General features: G+C 44.4%; 1 protein-coding gene and 1 non-coding gene across 2 annotated transcripts in view; one reads left to right on the top strand and one right to left on the bottom strand.

The window, feature by feature from the left end:
* LOC126176293 (sialin-like) overlaps nucleotides 1-3,716 on the bottom strand; it is a 78,270-nt gene extending 74,554 nt beyond the window's left edge. The window contains exon 1 of the mRNA XM_049923444.1: nucleotides 3,632-3,716. Coding sequence (XP_049779401.1) covers nucleotides 3,632-3,716 — 85 coding nt within the window. The remainder of the gene's footprint in view (nucleotides 1-3,631) is intronic.
* Nucleotides 3,717-8,043: 4,327 nt separating this feature from the next.
* On the top strand, nucleotides 8,044-8,117 carry Trnat-ugu (transfer RNA threonine (anticodon UGU)). Its single transcript has one exon. It is a non-coding gene; the product is annotated as a tRNA-Thr (tRNA).
* The last annotated feature ends 19,596 nt before the right edge of the window (nucleotides 8,118-27,713 follow it).

Below are 27,713 nucleotides of genomic sequence, written 5' to 3' on the forward strand. Positions count from 1 at the left end.
GACAGTGATGCTTGTATAGAACCAGTGGATAGAAGAGGAAAGTCAAACATCAATGAGCGGGTACTGGAACACACATTACGACCACAGCACAGAATGACTACCATCTTGTGTGCATAGCTGTAACCCACAGAGTTGCTTTGTGCACAGTGTCAGCTTGACGTTGGAGCACTGCAACAGGTGTGGACATGTCTGCTTCGAAGGTTTGAAACCATCTGCCGAGGGCTGTACTGGTGGAACGCATCGTACTGTGTCGGTTTCCACTGACCAAAAACCACCAATATCTCAAACTGCAGTGGACACCTGGACACTGTCACTGGCGTACTGAATGACGAAGTGTAGTGTCCCGCTTCCGTCTGTCCTACAATAATGGCCCTGTACTTGTTGGACATCACCTTGGTGAACGCAGTCGGACAGACTGCATTGTTGAGTGGTGTAGCGGTCGAAGGTCTAATATGGTGTTTTGGTTCGCTATTAGCTGTAACTTGCGATCCCACGTCCTACGTATCGAGGACAGTATGCATAGCAACAGCTACATCAGGAAAGTTTTAGGCCCTGAGGCACTGCCCCTCCTGCAGGTATCTCCACATTCCATATTTTAGATGGAAAATGTCCATCCTCATATGGCGAGGAATATGCAAGCCTTCTTCTAAGAACGATGTACCGCTGTTATCCTAGCCTGCTCGTTTGCCTGGCACCTCATCCATGGAACATGTATGGTATATGGTCAGTTACCAACTTGCTTGTTCTGGTCTTCCAATAACCACCGTCGGTGCTTTGTGGACGCTCCCACAAATCGTGTGGTAATGTGTTCCCCATCGCGTAACCAGGCCCTCTTTGATTCCATGCCACGGCGTCTAGCAGCCCTGGTTGCAGCACATTGCAGCTTCACTATACTGTATTCGCATGGTCAAAGCGCGTGTACACTGGTTAGTCAGAACATTATGACCACATACCTAAAAACCAGTATGTCCACCTTTGGCAAGGATAACTGTGGCGACACATATCTGCGTGGAAGCAGTGAGGCCTTAGTAGATCGCTGGAGGGAGTTGGCACCACATCTTCACATACAAATCACTTAACTCCTGTAAATTCCGGGGAGGGGTGCGATGAGCTCTGACGCAACGTTGAATCACATCCCAGATGTCTTCGATCGGGTTCCGATCTGGCCAGTTCGGGAGCCAGAACACCAATTTGAACTCGCCATTGTGTTCCTCGAAACACTCCGTCACACTCCTGGCCTTGGACATAGTGCATTGTCTTGCTGAAAAATTCCACTGCCATCGGGGAACAAGATCGTCATGAAGGGGTTTAGTGGTCTGCAACCAGTGTACGATACTCCTTGCCTTGCGCGAGCTCCACTGAACCGATGGATGCCCACGTGAATGTTCACCAGAGCATAATGCAGCCGCCGCCAGCTTGTCTCCGTTACATAGCATAGGTGTCAGGGAGCAGTTCCCCTGGAAGACGACAGACTCACGCCTCACATCGGCATGATGAAGAAGGTAATGGGATTCATCAGACGATGCAACGCTCTGCCATTGCGGCAGCGTCCAGTGCCGATGGTCACGTGCGAAGTTCAGTCGTAGTTGCCGGTGTCGTGGTGTTAACATTGGCACATGCATGGGTCGTCTGCTGTGGAGGCCCATCAATAGGAGTTCAAATGGTTCAAATGGCTCTAAGCACTATGGGACTTAACTTCTCATGTCATCAGTCCCCTAGAACTTAGAACTACTGAAACCTAACTAACCTAAGGACATCACACACATCCATGCCCGAGGCGGGATTCGAACCTGCGACCGTAGCGGTATCGCGGTTCCAGACTGTAGCGCCTAGAACCGCTCGGCCACTCCGGCACTGTGTGCTCAGACATTCTTGTACTCTACCCAGTATTAATGGCTGATGTTAGTTCCACCACATTCGCCGCCTGTCCTGTTGTATCAGTCTGTCCAGCCTACGACGTCCGACATCTGTAATGAGGCGTGGCTGCCTAACGCCGCGACGTCTGGACGTGACTTCACTTTGGTTTCGCCAGTGTTTAAGACACTCACCACAGTACTCCTCGAACACCCGAAAAGTCGTACAGTTTCCTGAAGGCTCATGCCAAGCCTCCGGCCATCACAATCTGGCTCAGTCAAACGAGAACAGATCTTGCGCCTTCTACACACATACAGCACCCTCAGTGATACTATATACTCAGTGCGTGTGCCCTATCAGCAGTCACTCCACGCCAGGTGAACTGCTGTCACCTGGACGGGTTTATATCGATAGTAGGTCGGTAGACATAAGGTTTTGGCAGCTCAGTGTATAGATCTGAGCTACGCGGAGTGGCCTTGCGGTTAGAGACGCAATGTCGCCGATTGCGCGGCCCCTCCCGCCTGAGGATAGAGTCCTCCCTCGGGCATGTGTGTGTGTGTGTGTGTGTGTTGTTCTTAGTATAAGTTACTTTAAGTATTGTGTAAGTCTAGGGACCGATGACCTCAGCAGTTTGGTCCCTTAGGAATTCGCACACATTTATAGTTCTGTAATTCTGGTCTTTTGTATAAATTTCATTGTAATCACATGTTTTAATCTTGGTGTTCCCATTTTCACCAACAGTAGTGTAAAATCGATTGTGTATGCTGCCATATGCGTGTGTACCATCGTCTGTAGGGCGTTTCTTAGAGACTGTTCAGATGAAGTAACAATTTCCGTAGTATGCCTCTAATATGTAAAGTCGTATGGCGCGATTGGCTATGAGATGCCCGACGGGAAGGTTCAGCCACCTAACGAGAAAGGCTTTACGATTCCTTCCCGCACAATGGTACCTTTCCTATGCGAAGTCTGATTTTTGAGTGTTTAAATGTATCGCGTAAGTTTCGGTGACTGTAATGTGTGTGTGTGTGTGTGTGTGTGTGTGTGTGTGTGTGTGTGTGTGTGTGTGTGTGTCTGTGTGTGTGTGTGTGTGTGTGTGTGTGTGTGTAGTGCAGCGTCCCGCTCATGTTGGATGATGATGAGAGAAGGGAGAGGGTGGAAACAGGTACAGGCACATAGTCTCCTCACCCCTCTCGAATAGCACCAAGGAGGCCACCGAACTTAACGTCCACATATGACGGACGGCTCATAATCAACAGTGTCACATGCCCTCGTTCCACCTGTCACCGCGAAGACGTTTGGGACTGAATCCAGGACATTGCCGCAAAGACTAATGATCAGCGACTCTGCAGCACCATCCCTCCTGCCAACAGCTCGTGACGTAACCAGGCGCTTATCCATCCAAGCAGTGGCTATGCCCGACGTCTCTTAACTCGATGATATGACGAAAACAGGTATATTCAACGAAGCAGGGCCTTGGCTAGTGTGCCTCTGAAGATGGGCATGTGTCCCGACACTTGCCTGACAGGAAAAAATTTTGAAGTCATAAAATGCAGCGACTGAGAGCTTTTAGTCACCAAAAATGAAGTTATACCTTGCAGCCACAGTATGTTCCTTATTTAACAACCCAGCAGCTGTCTGACCACGTTTCGAACCGCTGCCTGTAACACTCACAATGTGTACGCCAAGCCGGCAGTAAATTTTCTACATAACCAGACGCACATATTCTTCCCCTCGTAATTGAAATAAAAATTTAAGTTGTTGTTCCACTCGAGCTTACCTGTAGTATCAATGAGATCCAGCTCGGCTTCTGTCAGCCCTCCGTGGCCTTTCTCTTCATTTCCTGGTTCCCTTGCTGCTCCCATCTTTCAGGTTGAGTAGCAAAGTACAGCAGTCCGCTCTTCAAACGGTCGCAGTGGGTAGCACAAATGCACACTGGCTGCAGCCTTCAACAAAAGACAGCAGTCTTATTTTTAATATCAAACGCCAAGCTGCCCACCGCATCCGCACTCGCGCAGATACTGTGTGAGACAGACCCCCGTGCCGTCACGGCCTGTCACGTTTTATACCCACAACACTTTCGAAACTATGGACCGCGCTGTGACTGTTTCGTAATCGAACAAATGCATTCCTGATCCTCTGGACACAAAAGACGATTTAAGTCCACCGCCTCATCATACAATTAGCAATACCGACTGGGCGAAGATAAACGGATCAAAAGTGATTTACAACAGCTTTATGCGGGAATTAGCGGTACTATCTGAGCGATGAAGCGCGGGAAAGCGGCGTTGGTACGATGAAAAATTCACACCCACGATTTTGCTATCGCGAAAGTATTCCTTGAAAGATAGCAACGCCGCTACTAACGTCATCAAGATACGCTACCGACAAGAAAAATCACAGTTTGCTCTTTCGAATTGTGATTTAAATCCTGAAACTGTTGTCTGTGCAACGTCAGACTACGTATTAAAAAGCCGAACACCAATTTTTTTAAACGCCTAAGTCTTTAAATAGACATAACCTCTGACAATTGTGACTTACAACAGTCACAGGTGTGTAGAAAGAGTCATAAATCTGAGGCAGTACATTATTATTATTATTGTTCTGTGCCCACTGATACCGTTTCCATCAAACCAGTGCCCCATAAGATGATTTAAGGGGACATGAAACGGGATGACAGCACAAAGGTTTGAGTTTCTTCTATCCACGATAAAAATTCGGAGCATTAGAACAATCATTTCGCTAATCAAGTCTTGGTGTAAGAGAAGGTATTACTTATTTCTGTCACATACAATGACTAAAATTGCTCCTGTTGAAGCAGTAGATGCCATATTTTTGGCATTTGTTTCTGACAAAGGCTAACCTTTGTCAAACTAAAGATGGCGCAATCCACAAATGACCAACTGTTTTACATTTGGACGAAGTAGACATATTTGCAGCACGTAACAGAATCAGCGCAACGGAACACAATCAGTTCCAAACTACGCTGCAGACACACAGCCGACAACTTAGAGGACTCGCCTTGCTTACGTACGATTTGACATTCTTGTTGGTTTGTTTTACTGTGGTAATGCCGACCTGTTACGTGATATAAAGAAAAACAAATCATATCTTTTTGTTCCGATTTGCTGTATAACCTAGACCACAAGATAGTTGTTAATATTCTTAGCGTTCGCTATGCGTGCTATTTTCTCTTAACATGTCGACTGCTGTTGGGTTTTGCATCAAGTTATTTTTGATGCTGTGACAACTACTTGTCTTACCATCCGTGATAAGGCCTAGGCTGTAAATATGAATACTATTGTATTTCTTAGCTTACTGTGTGACATTTTACTTTAAATAAAGGTTAGTACTCATAAATACTAGGCGGTTCCTCATATAAAAGAATTTTATACCATTTTATATAAAAAATACAAAAAACAGACGAGCTTTGATTCAACGGAGCTTTTGATTGTACACTGTCTATTTCTGATCTTTTTAATGAATTTACATGTTGCCTTGTGAATCTGTGGAGTTTTATGCCTAACAAATATGTACACATGGTTTTAGTCTATGTGCTAGATGTACACAAGGATTTGATTTAACGCTACTACATTCATTTTTAAGCTCACGCAGTATTGTGATTACCCGTCAGTTCCTGTACACTTGCTTTGTACACCCTTATATACTAAATGTATATTCTTTTATTATGTAGGGGCCTGAAGATGACAAAATAAATTGCCGAAACTGGTTGCTTTCAGCGTAAATTATACGGCTTAGGTTACGTTTATTGACATTGAAAACTACTTACCAGCCGATGACCCCTGGCCGTGTTGGACCAATAGAGATTAATTCTATCGAAAGGACACGTGAACTTTAGAGTTAAAAAAAATAATTTTCTTTGTAACGGGAAACAAACCAATGCCTTCTGTTGACAGTGGGCTGACTCCACCTGCACAATTAAAAACGGAATTGCACATGTCTGGAGAAACACGTGAGAAAATGACGACTCTGAGGAGGTACACGCGGTATAAGGAATAACAGTGGTCCTGTCACACTTCCCTGACGGATCCTGACGCTACCCTTGTCTTTTATAATGTCAAACCCCAGTCGTCCTTTTTTAGCACCTTTCCGTAATTCTTCGCTATATTTTGGGGAGAGTGAACTATTCTGCCACCCGCTTCAGAGAAACTAGCGGAAAATTTTTAGACAACATACTTGTATGGAGATAAACAAATTTAAGCTCATGCAGAGAGCCAACCATTCACAGTTACCAACCGTGCACAGGCAGGGCAACGACTCCAGCGAGCGACCAGATGGGTATAAAACTCTGTTTATTTATGTAACTTCGACTAATTACTTGTACATTACGTACATGATTACTTACTAATATTATAACTTTACAGTATAAATTGCCCTGAAGACGACCCCATCAAAGGCTGAAACCGGTTGGCGGCAAAATAAATAATGTGATTGTGACTGTCATTTTGGATAATTAAACTAGAAGAAAGCCTTCCTCGAACGCTATACTGCTCAATACAGACGTTCCACGCGTTATTATTCTCGTGGCTGATGTCTGTGGAGGAAACGGAGCGAGTTGCGCAATGTCTTGATACTGTACGCCCATTCACAAGGACGGTGGTTCAACTCCTCGTCTGGACGTCCAGATTTAGTTTCCTTAAATTGCTCAATACGAGTTCTGGACGGTGGCTAGTGACCTCGTTGTGGACGGGACGTTAAACTCTAGTATTTCTTTCTCCTGAAACGAAGAGCAAATGATACCTGAAAACCTTTCACAACATACTGCGTTTACAGCCTCTTGCCCTTCATGCAAGCTGAGCTGTTTCGTACACACTGAGTGTTGTTTTCAGTCACATGAGCTGTTACTGGCGTAGGGCGTCACCAGCGTTTTAATCATTGCCAAAGATGTTATCTCCACTAAAACACCCCAGTTCGTCAACAGCAGTTCCACAATTACAGTCAACCGATCGTACTTCGTTACGTTCTATTCTGCTACCAGTTCGGCCACATCCTTCTGTATTAATAATAAGTGAATAAACTGTTTTTATTAGTAACAGTCGAACAGAAAAATTCCATTTCGATCTTAGAATGTTATTTCTGATTCACTGTCCCAACAGCACCAAATCGGTCGACATCTACTCGCCAACCACTGCACAATACTTCGGGGGAACTTCGTACCAGTGTTGAAGATCTGTTGTGTTCAGTTCGCGTATTGTGTTAGGGAAAAAAAAGAGACTGTCCACGTGATTCAGTTCGCGCTCTAAGCTTTCTTTTCTTATTCCAATGATCACTACGCTATTACCCCTAGCTGCATACAGGCGTTGATGTAAGTCAACGGGGACAGTTGAAAATGTGTGGCGCGACTGGAACTCGAACCCGGGATCTCCTGCTTTCATCTATCCATCTTTTTTTATCTCATTTCGTTCGATATTATTCGTTGAGTTTGTTCGAGGCGGACGTCCGATGACACCCTTGTAGGTTCTTCGTTGATCCATTCACTCAGTTTTTTTTGTTACAGAGTGTAGCTAACCCTCCGACCGAACACGCTGAGTCACTGTGTCGGCATCCATCTGAGCCACCGAGGACACAGAGAATAGTGCGACTGCAGGGACTTATCTCTGGCACGCCTCCCGTGAGAACCACATTGCCAACTTATTGTCCCGCGCTACATACATAGTGCCCCTGCCCACTATACTCATTACTTGCGGCTATATCGCCAATTCCCATAAGAGTTCGGGCACTGTTTGTGCATCCGCACAGCAGAAGATGGTCAGATGGATAGAGCGTCTGCCATGTAAGCAGGAGATCCCGGGTTCGAGTCCCGGTTGGGGCACACATTTTCAGCTGTCCCCGTTGACTTATGTTAACGCCTTATGCAGCTACGGGTATTCATTTCATTGTAATTTCATTCTAACGAGCTGAATGGTCACCGATGGTATTTGTTCTTTTGGACATGTATGAAAGAACAGATACCATCTTCATATAGTTAAGGCTCACCGGCCATTTGACCATCTTCTTCTGTGCGGATGCACAAACAGTGCCCGAACTCTTACGGGAATCAGCGATAAAGCCGCTAGTAATGACTATAGTGGGCAGGACCACTGTGCATATAGTGCGGGACAATAAGCTGGGAATGCGGGTCTCTCGGGAGGCGTGGCAGAGATAAATCCCGCAGTCACACAATCCTTTGTGTCCTCGGTGGCTCAGATGGATAGAGCGTCTGCCATGTAAGCAGAAGATCCCGGGTTCGAGTCCCGGTCGTGGCACACATTTTCAACTATCCCCGTTGACTTATATCAACGCCTGTATGCAGCTATGGGTATTCATTTCATTGTAATTTCATTCTAACGAACTGCGTGGTCACCGATGGTATCTTCATATATATCACTATGCTAGATGTACGGTAGCGACAGCTCAGACTTCCTCGAATACGGATTCTCTAACTTCTATGAGAACAATATCATCTTTCTGTCAAACATTCCCAATTAAGACACAAAGGAATTAAAGGTGTTATCTGCCACTGAGCATTGATTTATATTAATGGGGCAAGCTGAAAATTTGTGCAGGACCGGGATTCGAACACGGAACGGCTGCATACCAGGCAGATGCGTGGACCACTACGCCATCCAGACGCAGTGATCGCCAGAAACGCTCGGACTACCCTAGCACGCCTCCCGTCACACCGAAATTCTTGTACTTTTTACATTGTCGAACGCTTTTTCCAGGTCTGTAAATCCTGTGAAGGTGCTGTGATTTATCTTCATTCTTGCTTCCATTATCAAATTCAACGACAGAACTGCACCTCTGGTGCATTGACCTTTCCTAAAGCCTAACTGATTGTCAACTAACAGATCCTCAATTTTCTTCTCCATTCTTTTGTATATCATTTTTGTCAACAACTTGGATGCTTGAGCTGCTAAGCTGACTGTTCGATAATTCTCGCACTTGTCGGCTCTTGCTGTATTCGGAATTGCGTAGATGTTGTTTTTATACAACGTAGATGTCGTTTTGTTGCCAGTTCCCCCAATGATTTTAGAAGTTCGACGGAATGTTGTCTGTCTCTTCTCCCTTATTTGATCTTAAGTCGTTCCAAGCTCTTTTAAATTCTGTTTCTGATACTGGATCCCCTATTTTCTCCCTCTCGTCCACTTTTCCTCATCATGTCACCAGGTGATTCTTCCCCCTAATAGAGGCCTTCAATGTGTTCTTTCACCTACTCGTCTCACCCCTGACTTTAACAGTGGAATTCCTATTACACTCTCAATGATACCACCTTTGCTTTTAATTTCACCGCCGGCAGGGTGGACGAGCGGTTCTAGGCGCTACAGTCTGGAACCGCGCGACCGCTACGGTTGCAGGTTCGAATCTTGCTTTGGGCATGGATGTGTGTGATGTCCTTGGGTTAGTTAGGTTTAAGTAGTTCTAAGGTCTAGGGGACTGATGACCTCAGATGTTAAGTCCCATAGTGCTCAGAGCCATTTGAACCATTTTTTTTTTAATTTCACCGAAGGTAGCTTTGAATTATATAACAACAAAATTTACAGGAACATAACCACAGCCAAATGTCTACATTACTGATGCATTCTACTGCCGTTTCGCTAGGTGCTAGAATTCGAAGCGGTCACCAATCAGGACTCTCAATGGGCAAGCTTCAATTTTGTATTTGACAGTTAGTTTAGCAGCTTCACAATCGCACTTGGGAAATGCTATTGTGCCCCATCAAATACATATTCCCAAATTAAGCAAGAACGTGGAATGTACCAAAAGATTAAAAAAGGATTGGCTAGGTTTCAAGCAAGAACAAATATATATATATATATATATATATATATATATATATATATATATATATATATATAAATAAGGAAGAGAATTTGATAGCGGAGAGTAATAAAATACGCGACAGATGGGCAGAATACTTCCAAAAGTTACTGAACCCAAAAGTAGAAGGGTTAGAACAAGAAGAACTGGTGGAAATAACTTATTATGGACCAGAGGTCTTAACACCAGAACCTACACTGGAGGAAGTGATACAAGTCATTAAGACCTTAAAAAATAATAGGACAGTTGGAGAAGATCAGATCCAGGCGGAACTTCTCAGATATGGTGGGGAAGCATTGTGGAAAGCAATACATAAAGTAATACGGAACGTCTGGCAGAAGGTGAGCATGCCTATGGAGTGGAAAACGGCTATTATGTGCCTCATACATAAAAAAGAGATAAATTAAACTGCCAGAATTACCGAAAAATACCCCTCCTAAATACTACATCTAAAATGTTCTCGAAGGTCCTGACTATCCTTATTTACAAAACAATTATAACACCAGTTGTTATGTATGCTGCCGAGACATGGACCATGACTGCAAACGAGGAAAGGATCCTTAGCATTTGGGAGAGAAAGGTTCTGCGTAAAACATACGGCCCAATATACTATCGAGAAGGTTGGTGCATCCGTACGAATGCAGAATTAGAACAACTTTTTGAAGAACCAGACATTGTCACTACCATTAAAATAAGAAGACTGCGATGGGCGGGACACGTGGTCATAATGGAGGAAGACAGAACATGTAAGAAGATTTTTGATGGCAAGGCTGGAGGCAGACGACGGAAGGGACGTCCCAGAAAGAGATGGATGGACGGAATTGAAGAAGACATGAAAAAGCTGGGTGTCAGAGGATGGAGACGGAACGCCATGGACCGGATTGAATGGCAGGATATTGTGATGCAGGCCAAGGCCCTCCAAGGGCTGTAGAGCCGATTAGTAGTAGTAGTAGTAATACTAGTATGTTACGCATTCACTCGCATAAGGAGGCGATAAGAAATGTTCCCACTGCTCTACAAAGAAATGAATTGGAAGAACGACTGTAATTGAGTCATATCAGTAACTTGTGATTACAGAATTTAAAATCTTTTTCGCGTGTATATATTGGTTGCATTTGCGAAACATTATAGGCTTTTAGGTTTTCAAACACGATATGAAGCTCATTTTCTAGTGTTTTTTTGTCCTAATTAAATCTAATTGGATGGAAAAGAAATTTACGGATTAACGTGTCTAAAAGAAATGATCGGTTGTTAGGACACTCATGCTGAGGGAACGTGGGCTTGAATATGAGCGAAAAAATTAGTTTTTTTTACGAGGGGGAGTCTAATAATAACTAAATATTTTTGAATTTTTTTTCATTCAACAAATGTGGGACACTAATGTATAATTTGTTGATATTATCTCCCTGTCGTTCGACACACTTCCTCCAGCGCGTAGGAAGTCCGGGGATTCCTTTGAAAAAAGAAAAAAACCCATTTCGGTCTTGTGCGCAGCCACTCGTGGCGCCTACTGTAACTCTTCATCGGAACGAAATTTCTTTCCTCCCATCGTCTATTTGAGTGGTCCCGACATCCGGTAATCACTCGCTGTCAACACCTGCTTCAAATCACCGGAAAAGTTCTTCACAGATGCCAACGTGTCGCTCTTTCAGTTCTGCCGTGGCACCCATATTGCAGATACTTTGCGAAATTTACGCATTTCATGAGTGATGTTATGTGCTAAACCATGACTAATGAGAGAATAAACAATTTCTTCTCACTAAAATGTATAGTCTACTACAATTTGCAATATCTATTTGGTGTTGAAAGAACTTTAAATAAGACATAGCGTTGGGCCATACTCCATTCAGTTCAGTGACGATGTATGGCAAATTGATTCCTCTCGAGTTCTGGCAGTCAAAATGACAGCACCTTTCCACAGACATTTTCCAAGAAGGCGGCAACTACTCACAGAGGCTATATCCACGTTATCTTATTCTTTGCTATTGTAAGTTAAGGTTCTGTTGTGAACATCTGCCGAGTGTGACTTGGCTTTTCCCGATTTTATTTCTCTGTCTGTGGTGCTCAAAAGGGCAAGAAAGAAGACATTTAACACCAGACATGAGCAAACATAAAATTCTAGCAGCCACCAGAGACTCCAAGGATGATTTCTCCATGATTCCAAACACTCTCGTAAACACGGAGACTGTGAAGATCACGCAAAAAAATTTGGAAATTTGTGATAAAGTCTTATGGGACCAAACTGCCGAGGTCATCGGTCCCTAAGCTTACACACTACTTAATCTAACTTAAACTAACTTACGCTAAGAACGACACACACACTCATGCCCGAGGGAGGACTCGAACCTCCGACGGGGGGAGCCACGCGGACAAGACACCGTAGACCGAGCGACTACCCTGCGTGGCAAGATCATGCAAGTGTGGTTAATGACAGACCATACGATAGTGTTAAAGTGCCGGAACTGGAGCATTTAAGACATTTGCAACACCAAGGGGGAGCATGGCTGAGGATGCTATCTAACGACATTAGTAGAAGAAACTTAAGACGGAAAATATATAGCAAGGCCTGATCGCCTTATGTAAGCAAAATAAACAATTTGACATTGTATTATAGACTAGCAACAAGAGGAAGAACATGATAAGGATTGTCTGGGCACCTTGGTACGCTAAAATTTCTGTAGAACAGAATCTGCCGAACGGACTGTGCCCAAAAGGGGAGATATCACTCTGCAAGTGATGCTACAGCCTTGGAACATAATAACGGATATTTATTGCCTGACCTATAAGGCAAGTAATAAAATCGGCATATAGGAGTCTTGCAGATTCCAAATTGAGTGATAAATGTCCATCTGGTAACAAGGTCTTTGTAAGCTGTAAAATTCTGAAAATAGACGGTACTGATGCATAATGTGCTGCAGTGATCGAGTGATTTGCGGGGCGAAAATAGTGTATTATTTTGGCGTCCAGCCAGGGAGTAACATGATAATACACACATGAACAAAAGTTTTGCATTACCTCGGTTCCGAGAGATTCGGAACCTGTAGAGAAAATTGGAATAGAGATAAACATAAACATCATTTCCGCCATTTTTACTGCTCCTGAAAACCACACTTTGCGTGTTGTACTACCATACAGCGAGACCTTTAGAGGTGGTGGTCCAGATTGCTGTACACACCGGTGCTTCTAATACCCAGTAACACGTCCTCTTGCATTGATGCATGCTTGTATTCGTCGTGGCATACATACTATCCCCAAGTTGATCAAGGCACTGATGGTCCAATTGTCCCACTCTTCAACGGCGATTCGTAGTATATCCCTCAGAGTGGTTGGTGGGTGACGTCGTCGATAAACAGCCGTTTTCAATCTATCCCAGGCATGTTTGATAGGGTTCATGTCTGGAGAACATCCTGGCCACTCTAGTCGAGCAATGTCGTTATCCTGTGCACGATGGGTGCGCGAATTTTCATCCATGAAGACGAATGCCTCGCCAATACGCTGCCGAAATGTTTGCACTATCGGTCGGAGGATGGCTTTCACGTATTGTACAGCCGTTCGGCGCCCTCCTTAACCAGCAGCGGCGTACGTCTGCCCCACGTAATGCTACCCCAAAACATCAGGGAACCTCCACCTTGCTGCCCTCGCTGGACAGTCTGTCTAAGGCGTTCAGCCTGACTGGGTTGCCTCCAAACAAGTCTCCAACGATTGTTTGGTTGAAGGCATATGCGACATTCATCGGAGAAGAGAACATGATGCCAATCCTGAGCGGTCCATTCGCATGTTATTGGGCCCGTCTGTTTCGCGCTGCATGGTGTCGTGTTTGCAAAGATGGACCTCGTCATAGACGTCGGGAGTGAAGTTGCTCATCACGCAGCCTAATGCGCACAGTTTGGGTCGTAATACGTCGTCCTGTGGCTGCACGAAAAGCATTACTCAACATAGTGGCGCTGCTGTCAGGGTTCCTCCGAGTCATAATCCGTAGATAGCGGTCATCCACTGCAGCAGCAGCCCTTGGGCGGCATGAGCGAGGCATGTCATCGACATTTCCTGTCTCTCTGTATCTCCTCCATGTCCGAAAAACATCGCTTTGGTTCACTCCAAGACGCCTGGACATTGTTGACAGCCCTTCCTGACCCAAAGTAACAATGCGGACGCGATCGAACCGCGGTACTGGCCGTCTAGGCATGGTTGAACTACAGACAACACGAACCTTGTACCTCCTTCCTGGTGGAGTGACTGGAACTGATCGGCTTTTGGACCCCCTCCGTCTCATAGGCGCTGCTCATGCAGGGCTGTTTACATCTTTGGGCAGGTTTAGTGACATTTCTGAACAATCAAAGGGACTGTGTCTGTGATACAATATCCAGTCAACGTCTATATTCAGGAGTTCTGAGAACCGGGGTAATGCAAAACTTTTTTTGACGTGTGGAGGTCGTCAGCAAATGGGCGAAGTACGAGGTCGTGCTGAAAAGTAATGCCTCCGAATTTTTTATTCCCTTCTCAATATTCGGTGAGCTATTACATGTTACAAACATTACTCGGTCGACTTTCCCGCTTCGCTGATGGAAGTTGCAACCCTCTGCGGCCAGAGGGCTCCGAATTGTAGCTTGTAAGTAACATGGCGGTGCGTAACGTAACTATATCGGTGCGTGAGAAACAGCGTGCTGTAATCTCAGAAGCCCTTCGTCGACACATGCATCATCCCCTGCTTCAGCATGACAATGCCAGACCACACAGGAGCACTTCGACATCTGCAACAATCCCATTCCTTGTCGTTCCTTGTTTGTCACCAAGAAGGAGTTGTGCGACATAAACGAAAAATGGTTGGCGTGTTTCCACATCTGATGTCTATTCAGATTTCGCGCCAGCTGCATAAGAGTGGAGCTAGCAGCGTCACTATGAGGCTGCAAATCAGATTCGGTTTAAATACACACTGTAACGGTCACCTATGCGACTGGACGTGGTGAGTTGATGCCAGTCAAGAATTCCTTTAAGGCGACAAACACGCTATTATCAACACCACACTGAGTTTGAACGAGGTTGTGTAACAATATTGCCACTAGAAGTTGGATGTTCGTCCTGAGATATTGCAGAAAGACTTACTAGCGATTAGCTATTGTACAAGATTACTAGTAGTGGTGGTCATGGTGGTCACGGGAGACCATCATGTTCTGCGTGTAGTTCTGGTGCATCCTACTGAATCTGCAGCAGCAATATGAGCAGCAGTTGTCACCATAGCGATACAACGAACTGTTACAAATCGGTTACTTGAGGACAGCTCTGAGCAAGACATCCTGCAGCGTGCATTCCACCACCACCATTTGCGACATCGGTAGTATCTAACGAAAGCTCATTGGAGCGCAGGTTGAAGGTCTGTTGTGTTTCCTGATGAAAGCTGGTTCCCCCTCGGTGCCTTTGATGGCCGTGTGACGGTTAGAAGCAGGTCAGTTGCGGACCTGCAACCAACCTGTCTGGATCTGTATCTGCAGCTATGGTCTGGGGGTGACTTCTTATGACAGCAAGAGCACTCTCTTCGTTATCCCACGCAATCTGACTGCAAATCTGTACGTCAATCGGGTGATTCGACTTGTTGAGCAGCCGTTCATGAACAGCATTCCACAGAGTGTTTCCAACAGGATAACGCTCGTCCACATACCGCTATGGTAACCCAACTTGCTTTACAGAGTGTCGACATGTTACATTGGTCTGGTAAGTTACAACATCCGTATCGAATCGAAAACATATGGGATATCATCGGACGACAACTCGAACACCATCCACAAACAGTATTAACCGTCCCTGTATTGAACGACCAATTGAAACAGGCATGGAACTCCATCCCCCAAACTGACATCCGACACTTTCAAAACTCAATGCATGCGCATTTGCATGCTTTCATTTAACATTCTGGAGGTTACACCGGTTGTTAATGTACCAGCATTTCAAATTTGCAATGGTTTACCTCGCCCTTACATTAGCCTTTGATCTTGCTGTGTTAATCACTCAAATATGTTACCGAGACAAATGTATTCCAGAAATTTCATTACTCTACATTAAATATTTTTTGGCGTTGCGGTTTCTTTTCCGGCAGTGTATTTTTCTCTCGGACGTGCACGATCGTACAGACAAGTTACGCACCTTCACTCAGGAAATGGGCTTCTTTTCAGCAAGAAGAGCAGCCACACGCATTGCAAGACGACGTCTGGAATACAGTGGGCGCTGTGGCTGCGGATTCCCTTGAGGAGGCCACAGGAAGAGACGCACCACCAATGGCGCTCCTAGCGGCGACACTGGACATAAGAGGGCATCACATATTGTTTTCAGAAGAGCTCCAGTTCTGGTACGGTATTACGAAGGGTTTCATCTGTGTGTTCAAGTTCTGACGAGCACGGGTGTTGGCAAATTGCATCCGTCATCGTAGTACAGGCTCAGCAACTGCTGTGATGGTATGGGGTACCTGTGCGTACATAATACTGTCACATCTGTTGTGCATAGCCTTATTTTGGACGTCTTAGTTTTTGACGTCTTAAATCCGGTGGTTAGATCCCATCTTTCAGGTCTCTGCGACATTATATTTCAACAAAACTAATGGTTTCTTGAAATTACTGCAGCGAGTCGTCTTTTGTTTTGTTCTTCAACTTTTTTATTATTTCATTATCGGTTTCGAACCGTCTAGCGATTCATCATCAGACTGTACATATTTATTAATTGTCTGCAGTAGTGGGGGAGGACTCGTGTAGCGTGATTAGTATCAGTAGGTTGGTTGGTTGGTTGGTTTACAAAACATAAATTATTTACGTTTTGTAAAGCATGTGGATCGTGTTACCTGTGGCTAAGTGTGTGAAGTGCAGTACAGTTAACGTCACTGGAAAACATTCTTTATGTTTTCCAGAATACTGTGTACACTAACACCCAACCAACGGATACTATATACTAATCACTCTACTCGACTGCTCCTACAAACTGCTGTAGACAATTAATAAATATGTACCATCAGATGATGAATCGCTAGACGGTTCGAAACAGGTAATGGATTAACAAAAATAATAGAAGAACAAAACAAGAGGCGACTGATTGCCGTATTTTCAAGAAATCTTTATTCATCACAGCCGCAGTGTTCCCCGTCCGAAATGGATGAAAGTTTTATAACGCAAGATTGCGTGTTGTCCACGCTGTCCTGATTAGCCTTGATACAGAATTTGAGGTGAGTAAGAAAAGTAATAAGACTGACAACACTGCGAGCGATCTGGCAAGGCAGTGTTGTTCCTGTGTAGACCGATATGTTCATCCGTTCCAGCTGTTCAGTCTATGCTTTAGGTCCATACAGGTATCAACAGATTTTTGAGAGCGCCGTCACTGAGCTTTTGCTTTCGCCGTGTGTTACGAAAACGGAACAGCGAAATTTAGATCAACGTTATATCATCAAGTTCTGTTTTAAACTTGGGCAATCCGTCAGTGTGACCTTTAAAAACTTGAAACAGGCTTATAGAGAACATCCTTTATCAAGAGGACTAGTTTTTCGCTGCACAAATCATTTTTGGAAGGCCGAGAGCACATTGAAGGTAAACCTCGCTCAGGCTGACTTTCAACTTCAAAAACCGACGGAAACGTCGAAGTGCACCTGCTCTTGTGATACCAGACCTCCAGAATAAAGTATCAAGCAAGTTGTAACGCCGGAAATGCATATCTTCCTATTTCCATCTATTGTACTGCAAATTTTTTCCTTATTTTGTTATCTGAAGATTTAACATTTCTCTGTCTTTATATATTGTAATTGTTTTACTACAGGGTGTTTCAAAAATGACCGGTATATTTGAAACGGCAATAAAAACTAAACGAGCAGCGATAGAAATACACCGTTTGTTGCAATATGCTTGGGACAACAGTACATTTTCAGGCAGACAAACTTTCGAAATTACAGTAGTTACAATTTTCAACAACAGATGGCGCTGTGGTCTGGGAAACTCTATAGTACGATATTTTCCACATATCCACCATGCGTAGCAATAATATGGCGTAGTCTCTGAATGAAATTGCCAGAAACCTTTGACAACGTGTCTGGCGGAATGGCTTCACATGCAGATGAGATGTACTGCTTCAGCTGTTCAATTGTTTCTGGATTCTGGCGGTACACCTGGTCTTTCATGTGTCCCCACAGAAAGAAGTCACAGGGGTTCATGTCTGGCGAATAGGGAGGCCAATCCACGCCGCCTCCTGTATGTTTCGGATAGCCCAAAGCAATCACACGATCATCGAAATATTCATTCAGAAAATTAAAGACGTCGGCCGTGCGATGTGGCCGGGCACCATCTTGCATAAACCACGAGATGTTCGCAGTGTCGTCTGAGGCAGTTTGTACCGCCACAAATTCACGAAGAATGTCCAGATAGCGTGATGCAGTAATCGTTTCGGATCTGAAAAATGGGCCAGTGATTCCTTTGGAAGAAATGGCGGCCCAGACCAGTACTTTTTGAGGATGCAGGGACGATGGGACTGCAACATGGGGCTTTTAGGTTCCCCATATGCGCCAGTTCTGTTTATTGACGAAGCCGTCCAGGTAAAAATAAGCTTCGTCAGTAAACCAAATGCTGCCCACATGCATATCGCCGTCATCAATCCTGTGCACTATATCGTTAGCGAATGTCTCTCGTGCAGCAATGGTAGCGGCGCTGAGGGGTTGCCGCGTTTGAATATTGTATGGATAGAGGTGTAAACTCTGGCGCATGAGACGATACGTGGACGTTGGCGTCATTTGGGCCGCAGCTGTAACACGGCGAACGGAAACCCGAGGCCGCTGTTGGATCACCTGCTGCACTAGCTGCGCGTTTCCCTCTGTGGTTGCCGTACGCGGTCGCCCTACCTTTCCAGCACGTTCATCCGTCACGTTCCCAGTCCGTTGAAATTTTTCAAACAGATCCTTTATTGTATCGCTTTTCGGTCCTTTGGTTACATTAAACCTCCGTTGAAAACTTCGTCTTGTTGCAACAACACTGTGTTCTAGGCGGTGGAATTCCAACACCAGAAAAATCCTCTGTTCTAAGGAATAAACCATGTTGTCCACAGCACACTTGCACGTTGTGAACAGCACACGCTTACAGCAGAAAGACGACGTACAGAATGGCGCACCCACAGACTGCGTTATCTTCTATATCTTTCACATCACTTGCAGCGCCATCTGTTGTTGAAAATTGTAACTACTGTCATTTCGAAAGTTTGTCCGCCTGAAAATGTACTGTTGTCCAAAGCATATTGCAACAAACGGTGTATTTCTATCGCTGCTCGTTTAGTTTTTATTGCCGTTTCAAATATACCGGTCATTTTTGAAACACCCTGTATATATATATATACAGGGCTATTACAAATAGTTGAAGCGATTTCATAAATTCACTGTAGCTCCATTCATTGACATATGGTCACGACACACTACAGATACGTAGAAAAACTCATAAAGTTTTGTTCGGCTGAAGCCGCACTTCAGGTTTCTGCCGTCAGAGCGCTCGAGAGCGCAGTGAGACAAAATGGCGACAGGAGCCGAGAAAGCGTATGTCGTGCTTGAAATGCACTCACATCAGTCAGTCATAACAGTTCAACGACACTTCAGGACGAAGTTCAACAAAGATCCACCAACTGCTAACTCCATTCGGCGATGGTATGCGCACTTTAAAGCTTCTGGATGCCTCTGTAGGGGGAAATCAACGGGTCGGCCTGCAGTGAGCGAAGAAACGGTTGAACGCGTGCGGGCAAGTTTCACGCGTAGCCCGCGGAAAATTGGCTCATGCCACAACTGGAGACCGACAGCGCCGACTTCATCTTTCAACAGGATGGTGCTCCACCGCACTTCCATCATAATGTTCGCCATTTCTTAAACAGGAGATTGGAAAACCGATGGATCGGTCGTGGTGGAGATCATGATCAGCAATTCATGTCATGGCCTCCACGCTCTCCCGACATAACCCCATGCGATTTCTTTCTGTGGGGTTATGTGAAAGATTCAGTGTTTAAAGCTCCTCTACCAAGAAACGTGCCAGAACTGCGAGCTCGCACCAACGATGCTTTCGAACTCATTGATGGGGACATGCTGCGCCGAGTGTGGGAGGAACTTGATTACCGGCTTGATGTCTGCCGAACCACTAAAGGGGCACATATCTAACATTTGTGAATGCCTAAAAAAACTTTTTGAGTTTTTGTATGTGTGTGCAAAGCATTGTGAAAATATCTCAAATAATAAAGTTATTGTAGAGCTGTGAAATCGCTTCAAACATTTGTAATAACCCTGTATATATATATGCATTTATGTCGATGTATAATTGGTTTGTTTTGTAAATATTATTTGTATTTTTACGCTGGGTCTTGCCTAGGGAAAACTATGTTATCGAACGATTACATCGATAGGTCGTGTGGAGAACCAAAGTGTTTAGGATCTTTGGTAGTGTTAACTCTGCTGCGTGGAGCGCGGGCAGAGCAGACAGAGTCTGGCTGGAGTAGTGCGGTGGACCAGTTGTGTTGTGTGACGCTCCCGCGAGATGCCGCGCTTTCGGGGTTTGGCAGCATGTAATTGCGCTCGACTTGCTATGTTAGTTTCTGACACGGTGTCGCGGACGGGAAGCATTAGCTGGCGCACATCAAGAGCCCGTTTCGCCTGGAGATCGTGTCGAGAAGAAGGCGCGCCAACATCCAGCTTCTGCAACAGCGACGGCCGATAATGAGAGACTGTCGCCATCTCCTCGATCGACGACTTCAAACCTTCAATCAACCAACAAGGAAGACTGGTAGCACGTAAAGATTTAGAACTGTATGGCAGACCTCAGCTTTTCAAACTGTTAAATTTTTCTCACTAAATTACAGCAACTTAGCATGAACCTTTGTTGCTCATTGTCCCAATTGCATTACCAAGCAGGGTCCCTTCCTTTTCCGGAATGAACCCGAGTGTCGTTGAAATTCAAACACCAGCATTAAAGTTATATTCTATTCCACTGCATTAATTTCAAAGTTCAGTTAAGGTATTCATAGCTGGCTACAATATTTAGATTACACAAGCACAAATTAAGAGTGCGAGTTTTGTTACCGTATTTTAGCTTGCCTGGGACTGCAGCTCAGCTTGGTACATACTAAATTTTACTATTGTTAATTGTTCAGAATAATTTAATTCAAGTTCAAAGTTAAATCTCTTATTTCTAAACTGCGTAGATTCAAGTAGCTTTTGAAATGATTTTTGAGGTAGCCCAAGACTAACCGTATTTTACTGAATTTCGATGTGCTTCAGAAACAAAGCTCAATATTAATTTCAGTCACTAAATTAACTTTGAATTTTCCGGTTTTATTAATTCTTTTGCTAAATTAAGTCAGAGTGTAGCGAAATTTATTATTTCTGACAAACTTTCAGTTTTCACACTACACGTGTCAACCTTCAGTTGCCACGCTTCTAGTGCTAATTATATGTGCAATAACCTTTCTTTTTCAGTTACTATAGTAATTGTCCATAGGACTGGCGACCATAATTTTCCCCAAATCTCAAATATCTAATTACCGCTAGTTAATTCTTAACGTAACGGCCGCACATTTACTTTCTTTATTAATTTTACCCTTTTCTCAAAATTAATTTCCACCAATTTCATTTGCATTTTTCCTTTCATTTAGATATAACCCTTTCCTCCCTCTTTACCGACAAATTAACTTCGGTGACGATTGCTTTTCCCAAATTTCCTTTAGGTACACGTGGTTTAATTTTTCACAATCATTAAGGTCGATAAGTGAGGGGGAGGTTACAAAGTGTTTTAGAAAGATGTACTCGAAAGGCTGAGGCAAAGATTGAATCGAATGAGAATGGAAATTGCTGACAAGTGGAGGCGTCATGACAACACCTCATGTCACACGGCCACTTCTATCACGGAATTTTTGACCGCAAAAGACACTGCTGTTATTCCACAGCCCTCTTATTCACCTGATCTGAGTCCTTGTGACATTTTTCTTTTCCTGAAATCGAAAAATCTCTTTGAGATCCCTGGACTAGCAGAACAGAGCAGGTGAGGTTATATTTGTGGAAAGGGGCCAAAATAAGTTGCTGTCAGTTACACTCAACATATAAATTTTATTAGTTAAAACACACAGTAACATAAGCAAGAATTAAAAACTCTCAAGGTTTTAACGAAAGGGCTCCTTTTATTTGATTTAAATCGGCTGAAAGCCACAGGCCTAGTCAAAACAACTTTACGGCTTAAGGCCTAAGAAGAAGAGCTTTCAATTTGAAAAGGCTGGGGGCCTTAGCTTAAAACGTTTCATGCAAACTCCGCTGAAGGCCTTATACCCCAAAAAATAGCAATGTTATGACTTAAGGGCAAGAACAAGATTTTGAATTTTCAGTTTAAGAGAGGTTAAAACTCGGGTGAAGGCCACACACCATGGAGAAAACAATTTCAAGGCTTAAGGCCTAAAAACACCTACAATTTTAATAAGCTAAAACTCGGATGAAGGCCACACAGAGCAGTTAAGACTAAAAGGAGATCACTATGTAAAACACAAGGAGCGGCGATCAGAAGGTTCCAAGTGTCGGCCTGGGAAGTAACACTAACGCACGTTTAGGTGAGACAGGCAGCCAGACAGACAACCTCTTAATGGGAAGGCAACACAACCAAGGGACGGTTCACGACAGACCGAACATCTGACCAATTTCCAACGGTCAGATCCAACTGCACAGATAAAGGAAATATCGGCCGATGAAGAATTATCCGAGATACCAATAAATTCAACTGGGCCTCACCAAGATCAAGGCATCAAACATCACCCAAGACGAGTTTAAAAGAATCCGAACCACTGTAAAAGTCACTACCGGAGGCAGCAGATTCTAGGCAAGAAAACACACGACTTGTTGTGAATTTTAAAATTTACCCGGCGAATTGACAGTTCAAACAAATTTCGGGCTTGCAGCCGGTCGTCGTTCAATACTTCGCACGATATTTCGACTGGGCACCTGCCAGTCATCTTCAGGTGAGCCGTCGCAGACTGGCGAAAACGTCCTCCGTTCCGCAAAATATAGCGTACTGTAACTATTCTGCGCATGCGTCGAAAACTTGATAGTTGAACCACACCGCCCGCCGGCAGCGCCCTCGCTGGTGGAATAGCGGAACTCAGTCGCCCTCTACGTTGCTGTTTGCCACGGCCGTCGACGCACTCTGTCGTCTTCGATTTGAGAAAATCGTGGAGATGATGGGATTCCATGCACTGTCCAGCTGGTAGCCGCTGTCACGGTTTAACAGATTTTCCGCCAGTCGTATTTCTACGGATTCTTTAAGAATGGAGTCCCAGAAAGACGTTGTTGTGGACAAAATCATTGTTTTCTCATACTCCATTGAATGTCCAGTAGAAATACAATGTTCAGCAATAGCGGACTTGCTTGGTTGCAAAAGGCAGGTGTAACGTTGATGTTCAGTGCAGCGTTCTTTCACGGTGCGTGTGGTTTGACCTATGTAAGCCATACCACATTGGCACGGTATCTTGTAAATTCCGGCCTTTCGTAGTAACAGATTGTCCTTAACTAATCCCACAAGGTCCGTCACTCCGCTATTGCTGAACATTGTATTTCTACTGGACATTCAATGGAGTATGAGAAAACAATGATTTTGTCCACAGCAACGTCTTTCTGGGACTCCATTATTAAAGAATCCGTAGAAATACGACTGGCGGAAAATCTGTTAAACCGTGACAGCGGCTACCAGCTGGACAGTGCATGGAATCCCATCATCTCCACGATTTACTCAAATCGAAGATGACAGAGTGCGTCGACGGCCGTGGCAAACAGCAACGTAGAGGGCGACTGAGTTCCGCTATTCCACCAGCGAGGGCGCTGCCGGCGGGCAGTGTGGTTCAACTATCAAGTTTTCGACGCATGCGCAGAATAGTTACAGTACGCTATATATTGCGGAACGGAGGACGTTTTCGCCAGTCTGCGACGGCTCACCTGAAGATGACTGGCAGGTGCCCAGTTGAAATATCGTGCGAAGTATTGAACGACGACCGGCTGCAAGCCCGAAATTTGTTTGAACACGCGACTTGTTATCACACGTGCTATGGGCTGAGAAAACAACAATCGACAAATAACGAAGAAATCGTAACATTCGAGTTTGAAGAACATGTAACTAATTACTCAACTTGCGGATCGTGCTTCGGATGAAAGCGAAAAGTTGCTCGCGCAGCTATCGCCTCCTGGTGGAACAGCGCGTGCCCGCCGCCAAAAGCCCCGCCCTGGCTTCACGCTGTGGAGACTGCGTCGCTGCTCAGTTCCAAAGAACCAACAAGGTCCAACCATGTCCCAACTCGGAAAACGGTGTTCGTCCTGAGGATCCAAGACGTCGTGGATTGAGACGACCGGCCGAGCAAACGACCAACGGCAGCCCACCTTCGCCGACAGCGGTCCCGGCGAATACTGACACCATACGGACCCGACTGTTTCTGGCTGCCAACTCTTCCCCGACTGATACTGGTGCCAGTGCTCAGCAGACCACATGTCGTCATGCGACGACCAGCAGATCGACCCACCAACGGCTTTCCGTCTGCGTCGGCCATGGTCCCGGCGCATACTCGCTCTGTCTGCCTTCCAACTGACTGCTGACTCACTGACCCGTGCCCGACTTCACTCCTGGTCCGTCTCCTACTGAACTGACTTCCTTCGGACAGACGACGTCCCGAAGACACAGGCTCGGACCCAACCATGCAGAGGGAACACAACCGAGATCTCTGCACAGGAAGGAACTGACCCAAATACACGTCGTCGATGAGGCGAGCGACCGAACGACCAACCAACGGCCGTCCCCCCTGGTATAGTCTGTCGGTAAACTGAAGAGCGAGCGAGCCAGTCCCCGCTCTGCCAACCAAACTACGTCACAAGGCGCTTCTACCGACACCCCCGGGATAACAAGGCCGCCCAGCAGTGTTAGTGACGTCACACTAAGCGGCCCATAGCCGACGCAGCAGTCCATGGACACCTCCGTACAGACGCGCCTGATGCTAACGATCTTCTGTCCGTCATACAGAAAGGAGCGAACTATAATTCGAACCAAAGACCAAATTATATATATTCTTGTAAACAGCATAAAGGTTCATAACGAAATACCGATTACATATACGGGCAGGAATAGGTTCTAGAACTCCTCTGAAAAGTGTTTATCTTCAGTACCAGAATGAACATCAAATTGTCAGGTTTTCTAAATAGAAAAGCACTTTGTTAGTAACAGACAGCAATAATGAGACTTGCAGTTGGTGATTTCTACGTGGAAGAGGAAATAAGCTGTAGAGAGATTGAAAATGGTAAGTAAAGAGAGCCACAGCCTTTTGCTCACATTCTTACATATAATGCACTTGGTTGTTTTTCATTTCCTTACCTTTCATAACATTTTAACATTGTTTCAAGAAGTGTATCTTTAATAGCAGAGTGAACTTCAAATTGTCAGGCTTTTCTTAAAGGAAAGAGCAGTCCCTTAATATCACAGTGCAAGACAGAATCTTGTGTTCAGTGACGTCTATGTTAAAAGGAGAATATTTTATATCTATCTTTTGTTTCCATTCTTTATTACTGGGAATACACTTGTAAAAATTCTTGAAAAGAACTGTCACCATGAACATATGAGTAAATTCACAATAGTCATGTGTTTTATGAGATAAAGCGAACTCTTGTTACCTTATTGTAAACGAAAGTTGTGAGGGTTTTGCTATGTATGACAGTGTTTAAGATAATTTACTTTCAGTGTAATAGCTTGAAAATGTTAAGTTCTGCTGTCAGTTGGCATTTGTCACCACCTGTATGCGAGTTTTAAAGCTAAATAGTGTTCTGACAATTATAAAATGGTGGCAAAGTTCCTCAATCGATTAAACTTATTCCTACCCATATATATAATCGGTATTTCGTTATGAACCTTTATGCTGTTTACAAGAATATATATAATTTGGTCTTTGGTTCGAATTATAGTTCGCTCCTTTCTGTATGACGGGCAGAAGATCGCTAGCATCAGGCGCGTCTGTACGGAGGTGTCCGTGGACTGCTGCGTCGGCTATGGGCCGCTTAGTGTGACGTCACTAGCACTGCTGGGCGGCCTTGTTATCCCGGGGGTGTCGCTTCTACAGCCTGTTTCACAACATAGTACCGGCCCTGCTGCGGCGCGCGCTTCAAATCTGTGGCGAAGCCGTATACAGATACGTCTCGGCTGCGTTTATTTTTAGACAAATGCATTATGACGATAAGGTATACAAATAACGATAGCTTCTTCCGAAACTCAACATTACAGAGTAAATAATAACATAAGAACGGAAGTCAGGATTCTACTACACACGTACAACCAAATGCCTGTTCATGTGAATGTATGTTCCCCTATTTCTATTCGTAAAACGAACCCCATAAAATGTAATCAGTCTGTATAATTTAAGGCTTGTTCTCATTTTGTGTTTCTACTAAAAAGTAGAAGTTTTCTTTGAAGGGCTGCATTGAAACTTAACAATTTTTGCAACAAGAGTGTTTAAAAAGTAAGCAAAAATTTATAGTTTCGTGTGTTGTATTAGTCCGATTTGCACAACTTTTTTGCCACTCTCTTTGTAAACATACCTCAAAAGTATGTGTTCAATGTTATGCATATTGGGTATTTATTCTGTTGTCAGCTGTCAGAAAGGTTACATGTGTTTTGGTGGCATCAACGATTATTTGTTTTCCATAAAAATAAATTAGAGAACTTGTATTAAACTTTGTTATAAGAATGGAATAAAGTGTATGAAATTTTTAGAAATGGTAAGTATTGCTTTTGGGGATCCTGTTATGAGTAAACCAAGGGCAGACAAGTGGTATAAACATTTCAAAGCAGGCCTTAAAGGACAGCGGTTTTACAAGCATAGATGAGATTAAAAATGCACAGTTAAAAGATGTATAAACTATCCCGAAGAAATAGTTCCTAAAGTGTTTCGGGAATTGGAAAAAGCACTGGCATGAGTGTATGGTATGTAATGGGGAATATTTTGAAGAGGATAACAATGATGTAGATTAACAAATAAAGTTCTTACCAAAAAATAAAAATTTATATGTGAACGCACCTCGTATGTCAAGCTTTTTGCTTAGAAGTCCAGAATCGGTGTACATGTTTCGCAGTAAATTTCAGCAGTGTTTAGAATAGCTATTGTGCACTTGTTTTAAGCAATATGTCTTAGAATCAAGTCAATAGTTATCGAGATAGAGATTTAGTGTTCCCTAAGCATAAAAGGTTTTACGAGATTTTGAAACTGTCTTTAACAATGGGTTTCATCCCAAAATTATACTGGCTGTGCGGACCTCACTGGGGCTCCGTCCCCGACTGCACTGCTGCTGCGTCCGACCGACCTCCTCATTCTTCTCCGACTGACTGCCAGACACACGACGACCCGGAAATTTCTATCGGTTGCTCCAGAGATGGTACGACAGTGCACTTATCGATACACGCTGCTGCTGCCGCTCACGGGCAAGTAAGGTAGGAAGTTAGTGACGCCAGTAAATGGAATAAGAGAACGAGGCGGCGGGGTACCGTATTAGAAGATGACAAAGAATAAATGGCAAGAGCACGAGCCGTGTGCGGCTCAGTCTTAAAAGAACATCGTTTTGGGACCCTGAAGAACATTCAAAATAATGTGACCCGATATGTTATAGGCCTTACCAGTTGAAGCCTTTGAACACTGCTACGAAGACTGTGAACAACGACTCCGCCGGTGTACAGCTGCCGAAGGAAACTACTCTGAAGAGGACAATACTGCTGTTTGAAAAAATTAAAATTCTGGTACATAAAAAGTCAGTCTCAATAGTTTCCTCGTGCACGTCGTATGTTTGTTGCCCCAGGCACACGTTCTCCATATCTCTCACCCACAGAAATCATCTCGTCATGGGCTCCCAAGAGACTAGCACGCCACATTTCGCCATCCACAGGCATTGATCAACTCTAGCACAGAGTTGAAGCAGCATCGAATGACGCACTCGTATCAGTCATCCAAGCACATTTCGACTCGACGCAAAACCGCGTAAAAACCCATTATTGCCGCTGAGC

Source organism: Schistocerca cancellata, chromosome 3 (genome assembly GCF_023864275.1).
Source record: "Schistocerca cancellata isolate TAMUIC-IGC-003103 chromosome 3, iqSchCanc2.1, whole genome shotgun sequence".
Taxonomy (NCBI): domain Eukaryota; kingdom Metazoa; phylum Arthropoda; class Insecta; order Orthoptera; family Acrididae; genus Schistocerca; species Schistocerca cancellata.